The 17,366-nt window shown below is 51.8% G+C and overlaps 9 protein-coding genes across 9 annotated transcripts; 4 read left to right on the forward strand and 5 right to left on the reverse strand.

The window, feature by feature from the left end:
- Positions 1-258: 258 nt before the first annotated feature.
- Z517_05734 (phosphoglycerate kinase) lies at positions 259-1,559 on the reverse strand (the record flags this gene model as incomplete). The annotated part of the gene is made up of 2 exons (XM_013431060.1): positions 259-1,446; positions 1,494-1,559. 2 exons carry the CDS (start codon positions 1,557-1,559, stop codon positions 259-261), a joined length of 1,254 nt encoding a protein of 417 aa, XP_013286514.1.
- Positions 1,560-2,685: 1,126 nt separating this feature from the next.
- Positions 2,686-3,606, forward strand: Z517_05735 (uncharacterized protein; the record flags this gene model as incomplete). The annotated part of the gene is made up of 3 exons (XM_013431061.1): positions 2,686-2,751; positions 2,832-2,948; positions 2,998-3,606. 3 exons carry the CDS (start codon positions 2,686-2,688, stop codon positions 3,604-3,606), a joined length of 792 nt encoding a protein of 263 aa, XP_013286515.1.
- Positions 3,607-5,220: 1,614 nt separating this feature from the next.
- On the forward strand, positions 5,221-6,141 carry Z517_05736 (uncharacterized protein; the record flags this gene model as incomplete). The annotated part of the gene is made up of 1 exon (XM_013431062.1): positions 5,221-6,141. The coding sequence occupies one exon, from the start codon at positions 5,221-5,223 to the stop codon at positions 6,139-6,141; it is 921 nt and encodes a 306-aa protein (XP_013286516.1).
- A 33-nt stretch (positions 6,142-6,174) lies between these two features.
- Z517_05737 (uncharacterized protein) lies at positions 6,175-6,624 on the reverse strand (the record flags this gene model as incomplete). Its single annotated transcript, XM_013431063.1, has 2 exons — positions 6,175-6,323; positions 6,399-6,624. 2 exons carry the CDS (start codon positions 6,622-6,624, stop codon positions 6,175-6,177), a joined length of 375 nt encoding a protein of 124 aa, XP_013286517.1.
- A 167-nt stretch (positions 6,625-6,791) lies between these two features.
- On the forward strand, positions 6,792-8,425 carry Z517_05738 (uncharacterized protein; the record flags this gene model as incomplete). Its single annotated transcript, XM_013431064.1, has 2 exons — positions 6,792-6,872; positions 7,052-8,425. 2 exons carry the CDS (start codon positions 6,792-6,794, stop codon positions 8,423-8,425), a joined length of 1,455 nt encoding a protein of 484 aa, XP_013286518.1.
- Positions 8,426-8,627: 202 nt separating this feature from the next.
- On the reverse strand, positions 8,628-10,101 carry Z517_05739 (uncharacterized protein; the record flags this gene model as incomplete). Its single annotated transcript, XM_013431065.1, has 6 exons — positions 8,628-8,816; positions 8,866-9,021; positions 9,072-9,180; positions 9,233-9,627; positions 9,679-9,792; positions 9,922-10,101. The coding sequence occupies 6 exons, from the start codon at positions 10,099-10,101 to the stop codon at positions 8,628-8,630; spliced, it is 1,143 nt and encodes a 380-aa protein (XP_013286519.1).
- Positions 10,102-10,936: 835 nt separating this feature from the next.
- On the reverse strand, positions 10,937-12,892 carry Z517_05740 (uncharacterized protein; the record flags this gene model as incomplete). Its single annotated transcript, XM_013431066.1, has 1 exon — positions 10,937-12,892. The coding sequence occupies one exon, from the start codon at positions 12,890-12,892 to the stop codon at positions 10,937-10,939; it is 1,956 nt and encodes a 651-aa protein (XP_013286520.1).
- A 53-nt stretch (positions 12,893-12,945) lies between these two features.
- Z517_05741 (uncharacterized protein) lies at positions 12,946-13,305 on the reverse strand (the record flags this gene model as incomplete). The annotated part of the gene is made up of 1 exon (XM_013431067.1): positions 12,946-13,305. The coding sequence occupies one exon, from the start codon at positions 13,303-13,305 to the stop codon at positions 12,946-12,948; it is 360 nt and encodes a 119-aa protein (XP_013286521.1).
- A 2,735-nt stretch (positions 13,306-16,040) lies between these two features.
- On the forward strand, positions 16,041-17,231 carry Z517_05742 (uncharacterized protein; the record flags this gene model as incomplete). Its single annotated transcript, XM_013431068.1, has 1 exon — positions 16,041-17,231. One exon carries the CDS (start codon positions 16,041-16,043, stop codon positions 17,229-17,231), a length of 1,191 nt encoding a protein of 396 aa, XP_013286522.1.
- Positions 17,232-17,366: the final 135 nt, after the last annotated feature.

A 17,366-nucleotide genomic window follows, 5' to 3' on the forward strand; every position in this document is an offset into this window, starting at 1 on the left:
AGTTGAAGAAAGTCGAATCGAGCAAATAGAGCACGTTATGCGAGATCAGCGCATTGCATGGCGTTCTGGTATCATGGACTCAAGGCATCAATGGTTAAAGATACGGCATGCTTCCTTCTAGCAGTTCGTGGGTGGAGAAAACTATCATACAACAATGGACTGTCGTGTTTTTTCTTTGCCCCTCAGAGGTTTGGTCTCGCAGTTTCGCTTGCTTCGATACCCATCAATCGTGCGCCTGTCGGTCGTGGAGCATGTAGATTACTTACTCGACAGGGCAACCACACCTGGTAGAGCTTTGCCCTCCAGCAATTCCAAGCTCGCACCACCGCCGGTTGATACGTGGCTCAGTTTGTCCTCCACTCCATACTTCGCGGCGACAGTTGCTGTGTCACCTCCACCAATGATGACAATTTTCCCGGCCTGGGCTGCACTCACGCAAGCATCCAAGGTCTGTTTAGTGCCGTTGGCGAACTTTTCGAACTCAAAAACTCCCGGAGGTCCATTCCACAGGATCGTCTGGGCCTCATCGATGGCTTCCTTATACAATTCGATGCTCTTTTCGCCACAGTCAAGACCCATCCATCCATCTGGAATGCCTTCGGCGTCTGTCGCGGTGCCGGTGTTTGCATCCTTATCGAATTTGTCGGCCGTGATGTAGTCGCAAGGCAAGACGATCTTGACGTTGTTCTTTTTGGCCTTTTCCACCAGCTCGGCGCATTTTTCACTTCCGGCTTGATCGAATAAGCTGTTACCGATCTTGACGCCCTCCAGGGTCTTCTTGAACGTGAATGCCATACCGCCGCAAATGATCAGGATGTTGACCTTGCCAAGCAAATTGTCGATCAACTGGATCTTGTCTGAGACCTTTGCACCACCGAGTATGGCAAGGAATGGCCGCTTGGGTTTCTCGAGAGCTTGAGCAAAATAGTCGAGTTCTTTCTTCATCAAAAAGCCAGATGCTTTGTTAGGTAGCTCTACTCCGACCATTGAGCTGTGAGCTCGGTGAGCAGTGCCGAAGGCGTCGTTGATATACACATCACCCAACGCTGTCAGACCCTTCCGGAACTTGGCAACATCGTCCTTGTCGGCTTTAACTTTGTTGCCATCCTTGTCTTTAGCACTCCCTTCTTCCTCGATGTGGAAACGCAGGTTCTCGAGCAAAATAACTTGGCCGCCGCTGGCTTTGTGGACAACCTCCTCAACCTCAGGACCAACGCAGTCGTCGGTGAATATGACGCTCTTGCCCAAAAGCTTCTCGAGCTCGGGGACGACAGGCTTCAGACTATATTTGGGATTCTTCTTGCCGTCCGGACGACCGAGGTGGGACATGAGGATGACGGCTTTGGCTCCATGTTCAATGGCGTATTTGATGGTAGGTAGAGCACCGACTATTCTCTGATTGTTGGTGACCTTTCTATCGGCATCAAGCGGGACATTGAAGTCGACCTAAACACAATCAGTGCAAACACGACGGTCATGGGAACTAAACATACTCGGATCAAAACGCGCTTATCCTTGAGGTCGATGTCAGTGATGGCGAGCTTGTTGGAGAGAGACATTTTGGACTTGGGCCGGGATAAAAATGCAACAGAAGGAAGCGTGGCTCAATGTGAAAATCGAAGAGAGATAGAGAGCGAGAAGAAAATCTTTATTGAGCTACGGGCTCTGAACAGAAAACTGAAGCACTTGTGAACTTATTGGGAATTGTCGGAGGGGTCAACTCGGGTTGGGCTCAATACAACGGAACTGGTGGGGTGATGGAAAAAACACAGGCGCTTTGGGGTATCGGCAACCGACGTCACAGGCTGCTCACAGGCTGCTTAATCCTCAGCTTGGGGTGGTGTTAGCAAGCAGCATCTCAGCCATTTATCGCTCGCTTGTTTAAGGCCCTGCATGTGGTTTGCAGCATTTGCTATTTTCGCCGAGAAGTGGCACCATGTGAATGATTTGAATCACTATCTGTTCAGAGATCAGATGAAATCTGGCTGGTAGGTTAACGTGCAGGTCTGTCATGGCGGGAGGACTCGTGCTGTTGTCTTTGCCACTACCCGCCGGCTTGATATATACGCAGAGCAGGTACTCTTGTCCAAGTAGATGGGAAACACATCTGCGACTGCAATGAAACCACTTTCTACTACTGCCTTCTATCCAATCCCAGGTTTGAATTAAATCGGCTTTCATGGAATTTGGGTTCGGCGCTGAAGGGTGGGTGAGATGGTCATGCGGACCTCCGACACTCCGTCGAACAGGCTCTCGGCGTGTCGAGGCTCTCAGGCTTTCTAGGCATCGCTTGCCATGCCTGCCACCACCTCCTGGTGAGCCTCTCCTGCAGGTCTGGCCCGAGGCCTCACTAACCTCTTGCTGCGCACCTGTCACCACCAACCTCATCTTTTCCTTTACTTGCACAGAGACACGATACATCCACGACCTTTGATGGGCAATAGCCAGAACCCTGATTTCCAGTAGTACAAGACACCCTCTCCTTAAAGTTGGCTGCGCTCTTCCGACACCATCGCATCGAATTCAACGCCTGGTACTTGGTCCACTGCAGCCTGCGCCCCAGTTTAAAGACACTGTCGTCACAGACGTCCCTCACTTCCCTTCGTTGACCTCATCTTTCCACAATATCCAAGACTCCCCTTCTGTTCGATCTCTTCCCTCCTCATTAATTTCCCTCTCTCCACCATGCTGGACATCTCGAGACGAAAGTCGTTGGCGTGGTTGAACAGTACTTATATATATGGCCGAATCGTACGTCAACCTCTTTTTGATTCTGCACTTGACAGTTCTGTTTCCCTCTTGGTAAAGCTGACTTGCTATCTTCTAAACAGCCATTATTACACACCATTCTTTTCCTCGTCGAGTTAGCAATGGCCGCCCGACTCGTCGCCAAATTTAACTCCTACTATGCTCAGAAGCCTGTCCTAACCACAATGATCACGAACGCGGTATGTGGATGAACCTGCAACAGTTGGATGATAGCTGAAGGTCAAACAGATTCTTGGAGGCATTGCAGACACGGTGGCTCAATCAATAACCGCAGTTCGAACAAGGCAAGCCATGTTACCGACCACGACCGATTCGAGATACCTGATCTCCTCCGGTGTCGAACTCGAAGATTTGAACGAAAAGCCTGCAAGGCTGTCGCCTGGTCTTCCCCCTCGAAGCAATGGGCCTCAGTCTTTCGATTTCGAACGCCTGACTCGATTCATGTCATACGGGTTCTTGATGGCCCCAATCCAATTTCTTTGGTTTGGTCGACTGACCAAGTGGTTTCCTATCACCCCCAAAAGCGGCACACTTCCGGCACTGAAGAGAGTTGCTATGGACCAGTTGATATTTGCACCTTTCGGTCTTTGCTGCTTCTTCACTTTCATGACGGTGGCAGAAGGAGGTGGAAGGAAAGAGGTTATGACCAAGTTCAAGGACATCTATCTACCCACGCTGAGGGCGAACTATATCCTCTGGCCTGCCGTACAGATCCTCAACTTCCGCGTCATGCCCCTGCAATTCCAGATCCCCTTTGTGAGCACTGTGGGAATCGCCTGGACCGCCTACCTCAGTTTGACGAATTCAAGTGAGGACGAAGCACAAGCTCTCCAATGAAACTATCATGCCGTACACCTTCTGTCAGCAATGAGATACCCAATGATCAGCATCAATGGCGTTTTGAGGTGGTATGGTGATTCATAAATTGTACATGTTCGAGCGCACACCCACTGAATACCAACATATCCTCGTCGGCGCTTCTCGGTCTCCGTTTGTCAGTGAGAAGTCGTCCTCTTTTTCGCTTGGGTCAGCGAACTTGCAGTGTCCTGCGTGTTTCTCGGTCACGATCGCGAGACTACATACTCAGCGACTACCAGCTTCAGGGTGCAAGAAATCAATTATGCGTCCTCATCAGCTGCCTGTACTCTTGTGGCACGTTTGTCATCGCGGCGTCCACCGTCGATATCGATATCGGCGCCAGAGGACGCCTTGACATCTTATCCAACAATGGCACTACGTTCTATCTTCCCTTCCATGTGAGCTTCATGACTGATGAAGATCAGTTGCCCACAGTTTTTGGCTTCTTTCGTTGTTATTTTATCTCGTGATAAGATCTGCGTCCTTGGGGGTTAGGTCGGACTGCAAGAATGCGGCACCCCTGCTACTGCCCGCCGTTGTTGCTGCCCCGATCCAATTCAGAAGACAACCTCTTTCGTCGCGGATAACTCTCTAGCTTCTATGGCCTCAAGTGTGTATCATTCTATTTTCAACCTGGCACATGTATCAGATAACCTTGCACAGTAAGTCATCGTTGTTTTCCTCCTTCCTACATTTCCTTCCATCAGCAAAGAGTTGTGCTGCGTTTCCAACCAAACCACCGATCCCTAATTTTCAGACCCTGCCTTGCTACCCGTGCTCTTGTACACAACACTTCACATCGGTCCCAAGACAGTTCTCGCTGCTGCTGGGCGCACAAGAGAGTGTCAGACACTAAACCGAATGAACATTTCAGAGAAGTTCAGGATCGGGTAGTGGAGACATGTTGTGTTGGGCAAGGCTGAGGGACGAGGCTGCCAGTCTTGTGTGAGGACCTGCCTCACTGCCATCCCGTTTGGGACCGACTTGGCCTCGCCGCCAAACCTCCTCTCTCTTCGCCCACAGCTGTCTCGTTCCCAAGGTCCTGAGCTCCTATGCCTTGTCCGGCCTGTGTTACACGCTGAACGAGCGGATGCGCGTTGACAGAGCGGTATGTCCTCTGGTAGCCTCTGGTCATAAGGCAGCTCGACCAGCTGTTTCGAAAGTCAACCGCTCACGCTGCCAAGTGCCAAAACTGCGCTCATCCGCAGGCTAACACTCGTGCTAAACAAATTGAGCCAAAGATTATCGCAGCTCCCACAGATAGCGCCTTACGAGCATCACTGTCTCTGTTGGTAAGACTCTTGAGCACCAAAGCTTCTCACACTTTTCCCTGGGTTGTTGTCCCTCAAAGGACATCTGGTTAGCGCAAGCCTGGGTTGATGCCACAAATTCGATCTGTTGACGAGGACGTTCTCCTTGGTGCTTCAACCAAAGTCTACATCATGCACAGGAATCTCCCTCAATATAAAAGGCTGCAGCATCCCTGCACCAGAGAGACATTGCGACCTCTCCTGGCAATTCTTCATATCAGGACTTGGACGCCTCATCGTCCTTAGTCAACTTGACGAGGTTCTTCCTGCTTAGGTTGCTGCCATGAAATTACCTTGGATTGTCTACAATGTTCTGCTGGTCGCTGTCTGCACAACGTACCCCTCCTGCTTCGCACAAGGGGCCACTGTTATCACCTCATTACTGACGATAGAAACCATAATCACCAATCGGTACACATCATTGCTAGCCGCAACGGTCACTCAACCGCCAATCACAGTGACTCAGATCATATCAGCTCCGGTAGGGCCTGCGTCTACAGCGGCCTCTCTTCCTCCCCCCACCCTTCAGCTAGCTCCGGTACAACTTGCGCCTACTCCAGCCGCCAGTCCTCCACCCATCGTTCAGCCGGGTTTAGTAGTGCCTGCACCTCCTGCGGCCGCTTATCCTGTGCCCGTCGTTCCGCCAGTTCAGCCGGTTCAGCCCGGCGGGAAGGTGTCGCATGGTGGTCTCAGCGTACCAAACCCGTTTGATGCGGTGGGCAATATTGTTGGCGGTGCGGCGAACGCTGCTGGAGGTATTGTTGGCGGCGCAGCTAATGCTGCTGGTGGTATTGTGAAAGGTGGAGCTGGGCTTGCTGGCCAAGCTGTCGATGCAGCTGGCAATGTTGCTGGAGGTGTGCTCGGGGGAACCCATCCGCCACCGTTACCAGTGCCGGTACCGGTGTCCATGCCAGGGGCACCAGGGATTCCAGGGGCCCCCAGTGTTCCAGGAGTCGTGGGAGTAGGAGCCCTACCAGGGATTCCGGCAGCTCCAGGGATACCAGGCCTGCCGGCGGTTCCAGCTATCCCTTCTGGGGAACCCGTACCGGTTATTACCAGCCCCTGCACCTGTCCCTGTCCCTGTACCTGCCCCAGGGTCAGTGCCAGATTCCCAGGAAACTTTACCACTGGAATTTCCTCTTCCTGCTCCTCCGACTCTTGGTCCTGGGCCAACAATACCGTCGGGGCTATTGACGATTCCTAGTGACACTTCTGTCCCTAGCCCTACAGTTGGACCTTATGCGTCGCCTGCAGTGAGTATGTCTATGACCAAGACGTCAACGAATACTCCTTTAGTATCATCGGAACCAGGGTTGGATCCTACAGCTTCGAGGGCTGTAGTCCAAAGTTCAACTTCCTTCATGACCACTTCCAGACCAGCCCACACTACATCAGTGTCAGCAGTGATCTCTTACTTCACCGAAACTCTCACACAGCCAGGGACTCTTAATGTTGAGGTACATGGAACAGTGACGCATATTTTTCGAGGCAGTTCGTTCTTGTCACAGACTTCCTCACAATCGTCTTCGTCGTCATCATCGCATACCACATTGTCAACTTCCACCCAGGCCTCCTCAACATCCAGGGGATCTGTCTTGATTGGTCCTTCAGATGCTCCTCGCAAATTGACCCGCACATTCGATCCCTCACTTCCCGCACCGACGCATAGCTGTCCACGGGATGCCATAGCAGCTCTAGCACACTACCGTGACTATTGCAATAATGCCGGGGCCGGCAGGATAATTCAGAAGACATACTGTGTTGGTGAGCCTAAGGTGGCATCTTGTTGCGGAGCGTGGACGCAAGGGCCTGAACAGTCAGTACAAAGGCTATGAAACTATTCGTCAACGTAAGATGGGTGAATCCCCCGACCCGAGAGCTCCTCTGGAGCAACTGCCGTTTGAATGGAATCTGCACGAAACAAGAGATGTCGGGGTAATGTTATCAAGCGGGAGGTATGTCGTTGATTGTTCCCCATGCTATTTCCTTCCAAATTTTCTCTCCATTGGGAATATCATTCCTAGGTGAATGGTAGACTTTCTGAGACACCCTGGCCTTTGTACAATTCTATACGAGCCCCCCTTGACCAAATGGCACGCTGACAATGGCTGAAGGTGATCAAACAACTGCCGCAGGAGTTCAACCTAGATGTCAAGTCATGTCGCGTCTGGAGAACTACGGAAGATCAATTCACCTTTTACATGCAGAATTTCTTTAATTACGGTGTTTACGATGTCGACGAAACCGGGCGAGCGATTGGTACAACATATTTCTGGGAGTGGGAGCCAGAAGGGCGTTGGCCTCCTGACCCAAAGCGGCGCAGAGAAGGAACTATGGGCTCAAAGCCCAAGATAGGGAAACCGAAGTCGGGCAATGGAGGCAACACACAGCCAGACAGTCATCCAACCCTAGAAGATTTGATCGCTGACTATGACAAACGCAGAGAGTGGTTTAAAGAACGGCTTGGGGAGAGTGAACTACATCTTCAGGGCGCAAAGGACAAGGCGGGAGAAGGATGCGCTGTACATCTTCCACCAGCCAATTTCGCATCCAAGATCGAGAAGTTTGGCATGCGCACCGACGCGTTGAATGACCATTTACCGTCTAGGCCCTCGAAGGAGGTATGGCAGCAAAAGAGAGATCGGGATTTGGCTCGTCACGTTTGGAATGACTTCTTCGCACCCCTCAACGTTTGTGCTGGGACTTTGGAGAGCCGTCTTCCTTCCAGACCCGAGCGCTCCGAATACAACAGCGAACAGAAATGGATGGTTGCTGAAGAGAATTGGATAAATCTTTTTACTGACGAGCCACCCGAGAAATACAGAGGAACAGTTCCGAAGCCCGATCGCCCTCAATGCCCAAAACCCGCCATGAAGAAGCTGGCCAAACTTGGAAAGGATTTAAAAGACGTGGAGAACGTGCCCAAGGAAGATGCCAAATGGGCACCGATGGATACGTACGCTGCCGAGCTTCTGGAGCAAAAGATGTGTCGAGACCAAATACTCATGGTCCTCGCCAAACCTAGAAGGAAGGCATACTCAAGCTTCCGAGGGTGGTGGTCCGACCGGCGCAAATGGAAAAAGTACGTGGCAAGCCTTGAAAAAGGAGGGGGTGTTCCGCTCCCGGAACTGGAAATAGACAACCTCAGCAACGGACAATCTCCACAGGATCAGACGACGAATGACCAACCTAGAAGGGGTAAACTTCGCGGAAAGTCCTTTCCGCGCACGAAACTCGATCCCATTCCTGAAGCTGATGAGCCGGAGCAAGGAGAGGGGCGTGCCAATGGAGACAGTCCCGCAGAAGATGAAGGAAGAGTGTCACAAAATAATGTCATTCGAAATAACCGTCAGCTCGGGACCATTTTCGAGGGGGACGAGGCAGACGTTGAGCGCAAGCGGCCCTCCCAAGACAACGTTGGTGGACGCAGGCCAAGAGGCAGAAATAGACAGGGTGCGGATAACATCAAGAGGTCCTTCAGGGCCTGAAAAGGATAGTGAGTCGTGGTAGAAGAGGCGGTCCTCGCTGCTCCAATTACTATTGAATTTATACAAGTACAACCTTCCATCTTGTCGAAACCTGACGAGGCTCTAGGACTCAGCAACCCGTTTTCTATGGGGTGTGGTGCTATTGTTCAATGCAAACCCGGGGCCTTTGACGTAGAGAGCAATGGCCGTTGACGAGCTGTAGTCACTTTTCTTTCTCTTGCTCTTCCAGCCACGAGCCAAACTTGTCCAATCTGCCGCCCTCTCCTCCTTCTTCCTCATCGTCTTCGTCGTCAAAGCTGACCTTCTTGTCGCTTGATTTCTTGAACTTCTCTCGACCTGTTGCAATGAACGCCTCTAGTTGTCTCTCATCGAACCATCTTCCATTCATTCGCTGTCCTCCTGTTAGCATCGGCCTCCAAACAAGTATCGGAATGTCATACTTGGACGCAGGCAGCTGCAGCCTGAGCATCCGAGAAACGGACACTTGCAACACCTTCAGCTTCCTGGTCGAAGAGGACAACGTTTGTGACTTGGCCCAGCTTCGAACATTCCTCGCGGATGTCTTCTTTGATTTCAAGCATCGCCGCGGGATCCTCCTGGACTTCGGTCAGTTCTGCACCACCTGCGCTAGCGCAGAACTCTTTACCTCTAACTCTTGGAGCGTGAACATATGCTTCAGTATTACCACCTTGTCCCACTTGGAGCTTGTGTCCTTTAGTGTTTGCGGGTCGTCGTCATCCCAATCCATGAGTTTACTGCCTCTAGATCAGCCTCGGGGTCCAATTAAAATGATTGGGGCAAGCATACGCCTTCATCTTCTCTGTTTTTTGGATGACTTTTTTTTGTTCTCTCTTGCTTGTTTTTGGGGGGACATCCTGTTGACTCTTATATGAGAAATCTGCTGCTTGGACTCTCATCCTGCCCATTGGACCTTGCGTTCCCAATCGGAAATCTGTGTCGTCAAGCATTTGAACCGCAAGATTGACTGATTCGGGTCTGAAATAGACCACGAGTGCGTCACCCTTGAATTGGCCCTTGTCATCCTCGTACATCTTGATTCGTGGTTTTCCAGAGTCGATCTCTTCTGCGATGACACCACATTTGGAAAAGACATGTTGGATCTCTTCTTGGTCGGCATCGAGAGGTATCGAAGTCACGTAGACGGCAGTATTGACTCGAGGCTTTTTGGATTTGTTGCCGGACTGATAACAGCTGGATTAGCGTCTGTTTGTGAGGTCCCTGGGCATGCGTACCTCATCGCCGTTTGGCTGTTTCCGTTTTTTCTTCTGTGAGGTGGTTGTCGCATCCTCGTCGACACCTGCAACCTTGTAGATTTCACCTTGTTGGTCCAACAGTGACTGGTCCAGCTATAACGAAAAGACAACAACATGGAGCAGGTTAGAATCTGTTCCTGACACCGTAGTGCAAGAATGTTGTGGAAATCATGGAGGGCGCAGTATATATTCTCGGAGGTCTCATGTTGCGAATTTGCCTACCACTGGTATCCATCTTTTCAGAGCAGTGTCCCATTCGAACTCGTTGCCCTCGTCGGTTTCGAGGATGAACTTGTTGTCGAGTTTCGACCAAGAGATTCGGGGGTCACTATCGAACGCGGATGGGTCGAGAGGGAGACCGGTATATATGCCCTCTGTCGAGCGATGATCTTCTTCGGCCATGTCGGCGCTGGTTGCGTGCAGTATCTTCTGATTCTGAGCATCACGTCGGCCACGACCAGGGAATGATGCATGCGGTCAAACTTCGGGACAAAAGTGGCAAACAAGCCAAGGCTGTCCAAGTACAGACTTCAGCCTTGTAAAGAGAGAGCTTGCACTGACAGCCTTACCTCCCTCGAACCAACACCCCTTGAGGCTGTACTTGGTCAATCAGCCACAGCAAATACGAAGAAATACCCTATGAAGAAGTATATACCATGACGTGCTAATTCAAGGTAAATTATACCCTCAATTCTTGCTTACAGATCGAAAATTCACAATGGATGTCGGAGACACAAACATGTCAGACGAAGCATATTGATCTAGACAAAGTTGCAGGCTAGAGTAACTAAAAAGGTTGGATTTGAACTGGGTATCCAACAGAGCACACTTCAGGAAGACAATACGGTGACCCAGAATGGCTTTCCCCCAAAGGTCGACGCTTGATAGGACGAGGTTTAAAAGCACATATACTGTGGTTTGAGAGGCAACGGTCAATGCACGCTGAGAAAAACCCGTTTGTGGATGGATATTATTCTCCCACTATTAATGAGACTCGAAGTCTCGATCGCTCTATGTGCTTGTTAAATCTGAGCTTCGAGACCGTCGGCCTGGAAAATCATAATGGCTGTTTAGTTGTCAAATCGTTTGCTGCAATCCCTCCCGTACCTATGTCATCCCGTCATATAAAAAAAAAGGGAAAGAAAACATGTCCATTGAAGGCCCGTGATACTCAACGAGCATAGTATTTCTGAAGAGGGAAGCGCTTCGCAACTCTCCTGTCGACGTAGACGCAGTGTTATATCGTGCGAATTCCTTCCTCGCCGATGTCGACATCGCCACCGGAGACGCTTCGTGAGGCTCTTGGTCCGTTGGCGAGCGCGGAGTGATCCTCAACGTCCGGAGACGGCAGCGAAGAAGCACTACTGACATCAGAGGCCTTGCGATCATGCGTCGGCCTCGACTCCCGTCGATCAATGGGGGAGATTGCCCTGTCGAAGCCTGAGATGTGCTCATTTCCCAGCGCCATTTCTCCCTCGGGAATGGGCGCGAAACCAGCGCTTGCGACGCCTACTGACGTGGTGTTTGGTGATGCAGGAGAGTTGGAATCGCCGGATTGTGAGACCGAAGAGGTGCCCGTAGGCCTGTTCTGGCCACCGCTGACGAAACTAGGCGGGTACATGGTCATATTACGAATATCATAATTGATGTCATCAGGACGCGTGATTCGAGAAGACCCATGGACCTCGTGCACCTCAGTGTTTGGGCCTTCGACTGGGCCGTCGTATTCACCTCTTGGTGACCGCACAGGCGTGGATGACGACCAGCGGTCCGGGTTACTTCCCGGGTCTTTGCTGAGAAAATACTCCGCCGGAAGTTCATGAGGAGCTGTTTGGATCATGGGTGTTGGAGAATGGGGACGTTCTACCTCAGTGACCGATGACTCAGTTCCAATGTCTTTGCCAGGCACAGCTGAAGGCGTCGACCGTATCCAGGACAAGATACCGCTCTTTCTGTTGTGCGCATAAGAGTCCTCTTGCTTTTGTTGGTCCCTTCTTGCCCTTCGGCAGCAGAAGAAGATGAGACCAGCAAAGAAAGCAACGCCAACCACAACGGGGACCGTGACAGCAACTGGAACCACCCAGCCCCTGTCCTTGTGTGATGACGGACTCTGGGTGGGCGTGGCAGTAGGGGTATTCGTTGAAGTGCTAGAGGTTGCATTGTAGGGTGCCCACGTTCTGATAAGGTCCTTGTTATATGCCTTGTCGAACCAGCCGGCAACCAGAGAAGGCATCCCGCTGGCAGTCGGCGTCGCAGAGATGACACTGGCCACAGTCGCAGCGGGTTTGTAGTCATCATGAACTTCGGGATCGTATTTACCTGTCCAGGTCAGGTCGTTCAGATTGAAGACGTCGACACTGTTGTTGCTGTCCAGCCCGGCGCCAAAGTCTCCGGTTCCGCCAATAACCATCATTTGGTCGGGGTATGGAGATACGCAGACATGACCTTGTCTTTTGTGTGTTCCAGCTCCATCAGTGTTTGCCCTGATCCACGTAAAGGAGGGCACGCTCAAAATCCACACTTCGCCAGATGCCGGGCCCCCATTGCTGTCCCACCCTCCATAGACGAAGATTTCATGGTGAGAATAGTCGGCGCTGGAAGCGACAACGGTGCAGAATTGCGCCAGTGGGCCATCGGGGATTTCAGATCCTGGGTTAATCGGTTGAATACTCCAAGTACTGGATCCAATATCGTAAACGGGAAATTCAGTCAAAAAGCTCTGAGCTACCGTGATGTCTGTTGTGTTGTCTGTCTTGAGGTATCCATTCAAATCCGCAGGATAGACGACACCTCCAATAGCAATCAGCAGTCCTTGAGTCGAAGCAGGAATCCAGACAAGAGCACCCTCGGAGCGTAGTGTGATGTTACTAAGTGTTAAGTCCTCTCGCGACCAGTCCGCATGTCCTTGAAGCTTGGTGTCCACCTTGATGAGCCATGGAGAATAGTCCTTTGGTGGGAGGAAATAAGAGAAGGCTGTGCCATCTGCATTGTACTTCCCACTGAAGTAGAAGCTGAGGTTCTCACTTGGAGCATTGGCTCCCGCACCGTTGGTTATGTCTTTAATAAAACTCCCACTCTCAGGCGAATACGCGATATTTGGAACGCCTGCCACGACATTCGAATCCGGCGGGATGTCGTAGAGAGGAACGCTCACTGTCCGGTCTGTGACGGTGTCTCCGGAAACGTAGTACATGCCCCTCGAGAAAGTGTCAACTTCACAACGCCATATGACAGGGTGCGGGAAATTTACCCATAAGCGTAAAACTCATCGTAGTCGGCGAACATATATCCATCGAGATAGTAGTTGCTGAGCGGCCCCTCGTTGATAGATTGGAATATCGCAGGGTTGGCCTTGGTGGTATCAAACGGCTCATGCAGGCTGAGCTTGTACAAAAAGCCCTGAGAGGAGGTAGAAGACTCCAATGAATCCCAAACACCGTTGGTATACACCCCGGTTTGCATATAACCACCTTCAAGATACACATTGTCTCTGATCAAAGCAACTCTCGGCCTGTCCCAGAGACCTATGTTGCTAGAGTTATGATCACATAGAACAACGCCAGCGAGGGTGAGTACCCACGCGCCGTAATGCAGTATGGACAACATGGCTGCTGGATGGATTCGAAACCTCAAATGTACCGAGTAGAGTTCAAAATTGGACCATGAGGCTCAGGTCTTCCCTCAGGCTATAGATACGGCCTTCCATCAGTTGCAAAAGAAGTTGAACGTGCAAGTCGGGAGTTTCCCACTACTACAGGACATGACCGGCTCAGATGATCGTGGTCCCTGCGGCAATGGCACGTCGGCTAGCAGAGTCTAGTTTGTGGCGAAGGTATCGGAGAGCCAGCGGATTCAGACTTGGAATGTCTTCTCGAAAAACCATCCACAGACATCTTGGAATAGCGATGATCCAGACCGTGGTAGGCAAGGGGCCCTTCGCTCGTGCATAAGAGGTGGGTGGTCTCAGGCCCAAGGTTGAGGAAGCCTTACAAGCGACGTCTCCACACCCGGAAGACAGAGGGAAAGACACAAAAAGACGGGAGGTTGGGCGCAAGAATGAGCCTACCAGATTTGGCATCGCAAGCAGACTGTTGCAAGGGTATCTTGGAACAAGCAAGGATGCTCACTGCATGCACTGAGCCCGGGGCCGCGAGAGGGCGGGCAGGAAAAGGAAGGCTGGGGCAAGCTAAGCCCTTCGACTGGGTTGGATCGATTGGAGTTGGTCGGCTTGCTTGCACCAGAAAAAGATGGTCTTTGCAGAGACAAGTAACAATACAGCCCCCACAGCTTGGTTTGGTGAAGAGAGATCCTCGGACAATAATAATCAATGACAAAGCAGAGACCAGAACCATTGTGGGTGATTTGGAAGGATGCGATAGAATGGTGCTCGAACTGCAGGATAGGGCTCAGCCTCATCGCCATGTAAAAGATCGTGCATCGCCTCGAGTAGTAAGAGCCCATTCCTTCAATCTTCCTCCGTTTCCCTCCTCTTGTGCGCTACTAGGAGAGCCATCTCCTCCCTTTTCCATTTTCCTCCTCTTGTGCGAGACCAGTACGCGAGAGAGTCAATCCACTGCTGACAGGCACCGAAGTGTAAGGTGATGGGTTGCCTCTTCGGTTCGTAGGACGCATCCACACTGACATGGGGTTCAAGGATGGTTTGGTTGTGAGGTTGAAGTGCGCTGTTCACTGCCAATGTTGGCTGTGTGGCTGCGAATAGCGTTTGGCGCCCCCGCACGGGACGGCACAGGGCGGCGACGACTTCGCTGCCAGGTGAAGCAGTTATTCGCTGTCAAGCTTCACGTGCCGTTGATTTTGCCGATCTTGGGGCCTAGGCAACTGCTGGGCCCGGAGCTGAGAACGCATCTGAGTGCAAGTGGTTTAGGCGGGGGGCCTCGTATTGTAGGGAGCCACCTCACCACCTTTCCGGTGCCTGGTGCAGCGCTGTTGGCTACCCACGCTATTACCTCACCGTCGCTAGCCTCCACTTACTCGGACTGCTGCGCTGCGGCGACTCTACCAGCAAAAACTCTGTTCTACCTACTCCATCAGGCTCCATTACCAGGCTGACGACTGGAACCTGTCAGCATCCTTTCGGCGCCGCCTGAGAAGCCTACTCGTACAAAGCACGGGAGTCCTCCGCATCCATCTCAGCTTATTGCCGCTGGTAACATGAATGAAGAGCGCGATGCACAGATGATGTTTTTTCGAACAACTCGCAGTTGGGAGGGGAAATCCAACCCTGTGCATGCGTCCTGCCGCCACGACTCGGACCTTTTGCCTCCCCGCCTTTCGCTGCAGTCGCTTCGAGAGCCGGGCCAGAGCCCTCCGACTGAATAGCACAGAGGCTTGCATTTGTGCATGGGATCGGGGGATTGACTACTCTAAGCGACCCTTCGAAAGCGAACAATATTCTTGAGAGAGAAAAGAAAAAATCCCGTCTCACACCACACCAGCGTCCACTGGCTTGTGGTTTTTCTCCGCAGCCATACTCTACTGGGCATTCTCAGCCTCATCCCAACCACCTTCTCAACGCCCCAGGTGGATCCATTCCGCGAGCCAGGCTCTAAATAGTTATGGTGTCTTTCTTCGGCATTTGTCCGTCTTTCGAAGTCTGAGTTTAGGGCTTAGATTAATTGGTAGCTTTGTCCGTTGTGATCAGGGATAATTCTTGTGTAACACAAGTTCACAGCCGTGTCCGCTTCTTCCACCTCCAGGCCAACACTGCGAGCAGCTACTCGAAATACGCCCCCAAATACTATCTGCGTTCTTCAGATCCAAGTGACCAAGATGGAGGACTCAGGATACGTACTCAAATCATTGCGCTCAATCGCTTTTGCTGGACCTCTTACAAACTGCGGACTTCAGCCCGCCGAGTGAGAACTGCAGCCTCCTCCAAGCATCGTAGATATTTTATCGATTGGCGGCCTTTTGGGGTCCAAGCTCCTCGTCATTTGCTATGCCAAAGCAGGTTTGATCCCGTCCCGCAGTCGGTGGCTGCCTCAAGACAATAGTCGCAGCAGGGGTTGGTGAAAATAGTTCACTACTTGTAGGCCTTGTACACGTGCACTTGCACGGCCTAACGCTGGCCCGCTCTACTTTGCCCGATATGCAAGCCATTGATCTGTCGGTACTAGGTAGCATCGCTTCCGTGGGGACACCGCCCATTGTGGTAGTTATGACGCGGGACTGAACAGGAACAGGACAGGACCTGCAAACCTCATATATCAGACAAAGTATGGATTGACTCCCAGGATTTCCTCGCGTTCTTCTTCCTTCAGAGATCTCCTCTGCCTCGCTGTCGCTATTCCGTCATTCGTTGTACATTCGCTCATCCCAATATGGACGTGATGAGGCTGAAGCTTGTCGGTCTTGCCGCCTCTCTTCTTGTCACCCTGGCCCAGGCCGGCAGTGGCGGAGATGACGGCTGGGGCTCAAGCTCCTGTGCTACTGTCTACTCTACCGTGTGGTCGGTATCAACAGAATATGTGCCAACCACGACAGAGAAGATCGTTTACTCCACAGAGACCGACTACGTGACAGTCACTACAACCGACACGGTCTATATCACCGACACAACTACTCAGATATCAGTCCAGCCGACCACGATCGTCAGTCCAACCACCATTGTCAGCGCTACAACAATCGTTGAAACCACCACCGTCGTCGTACCAACAACCATCGTTAGCCCAACAACAATAGTTAGCGTGAGCACCGTTGTGAGCGTCCAACCAAGCACTATCACAGATATTGTCCCTACTACCGTCGTCAGTGTGAGTGCCACGACAGAGACTGTCTCGACATACCCAGGCCTTGTCACGTGTACCTCAAGGGTCGTCAACCCCACTTATACTCCTAAAGCTGCTCTACCCACCAATTACCTGTGGGGATGTGCTCCTGGCACCATCTGTACTCCTCCACAGATTGGCTGCAACTGGGAACAAAATCCCCCGGCTGATACCTATGTTTGCGCTCCGGAAGAATGCAAACCCGTTCCTCAATTGTTCTTGCCAGCGAACCTCAGCTCATTGTGGCCAAATCCTACCGACACCACGTGTGCTTGGGAAGAACCAGCTCAGGGCTACTTCCACCTCAACCCACAGCACTTTGGACTCAGCTTCGCCATCTTCGATGTCTTGGGCCAGCCACTGTGCCCGGCCCCGGCTACAACAACCACTTGGGCTGACTGGTCCAGCGCAGCCCCGACTACTCCTCTACCCAAGCCCACATCTACATGGGCCCCTAAGATGCCTCGACGTGGACTGATGGCCAACCCGATCGCCGAGATTGTAAGCCGACAGAACTTCCTAACAGCCCCAGCACAGTGCTACCGCATTTACGATGCTGCAAGTCAGGCTGGCCAGGCAGTGGGATTGGTTTTCGACCTGCTCTGTCCATCTAGCACCACTTTCCAACAGGCTCTCACTCAGTGTCGTGCATGTTCTGAACAATATGCCAGCAGTGCGACAGGCACAGATACCTTCCCGGAGCTCCAAAACTACTTCCAATATTGCCAGACCCATACTTCGTGAGGAACGAGACCTCATCTCAACGGCGCTTAAGGTTGAAACTTCGGCGACTGGACCCCGAGATGCCGTCGGTGCTACCCGACTTGCCACTGAATCTCACATCGCAGACCTACATTAGCTCGGAATGTTGGGGATGAA

This window comes from Fonsecaea pedrosoi, assembly GCF_000835455.1.
Source record: "Fonsecaea pedrosoi CBS 271.37 unplaced genomic scaffold supercont1.3, whole genome shotgun sequence".
NCBI classification, from domain to species: domain Eukaryota; kingdom Fungi; phylum Ascomycota; class Eurotiomycetes; order Chaetothyriales; family Herpotrichiellaceae; genus Fonsecaea; species Fonsecaea pedrosoi.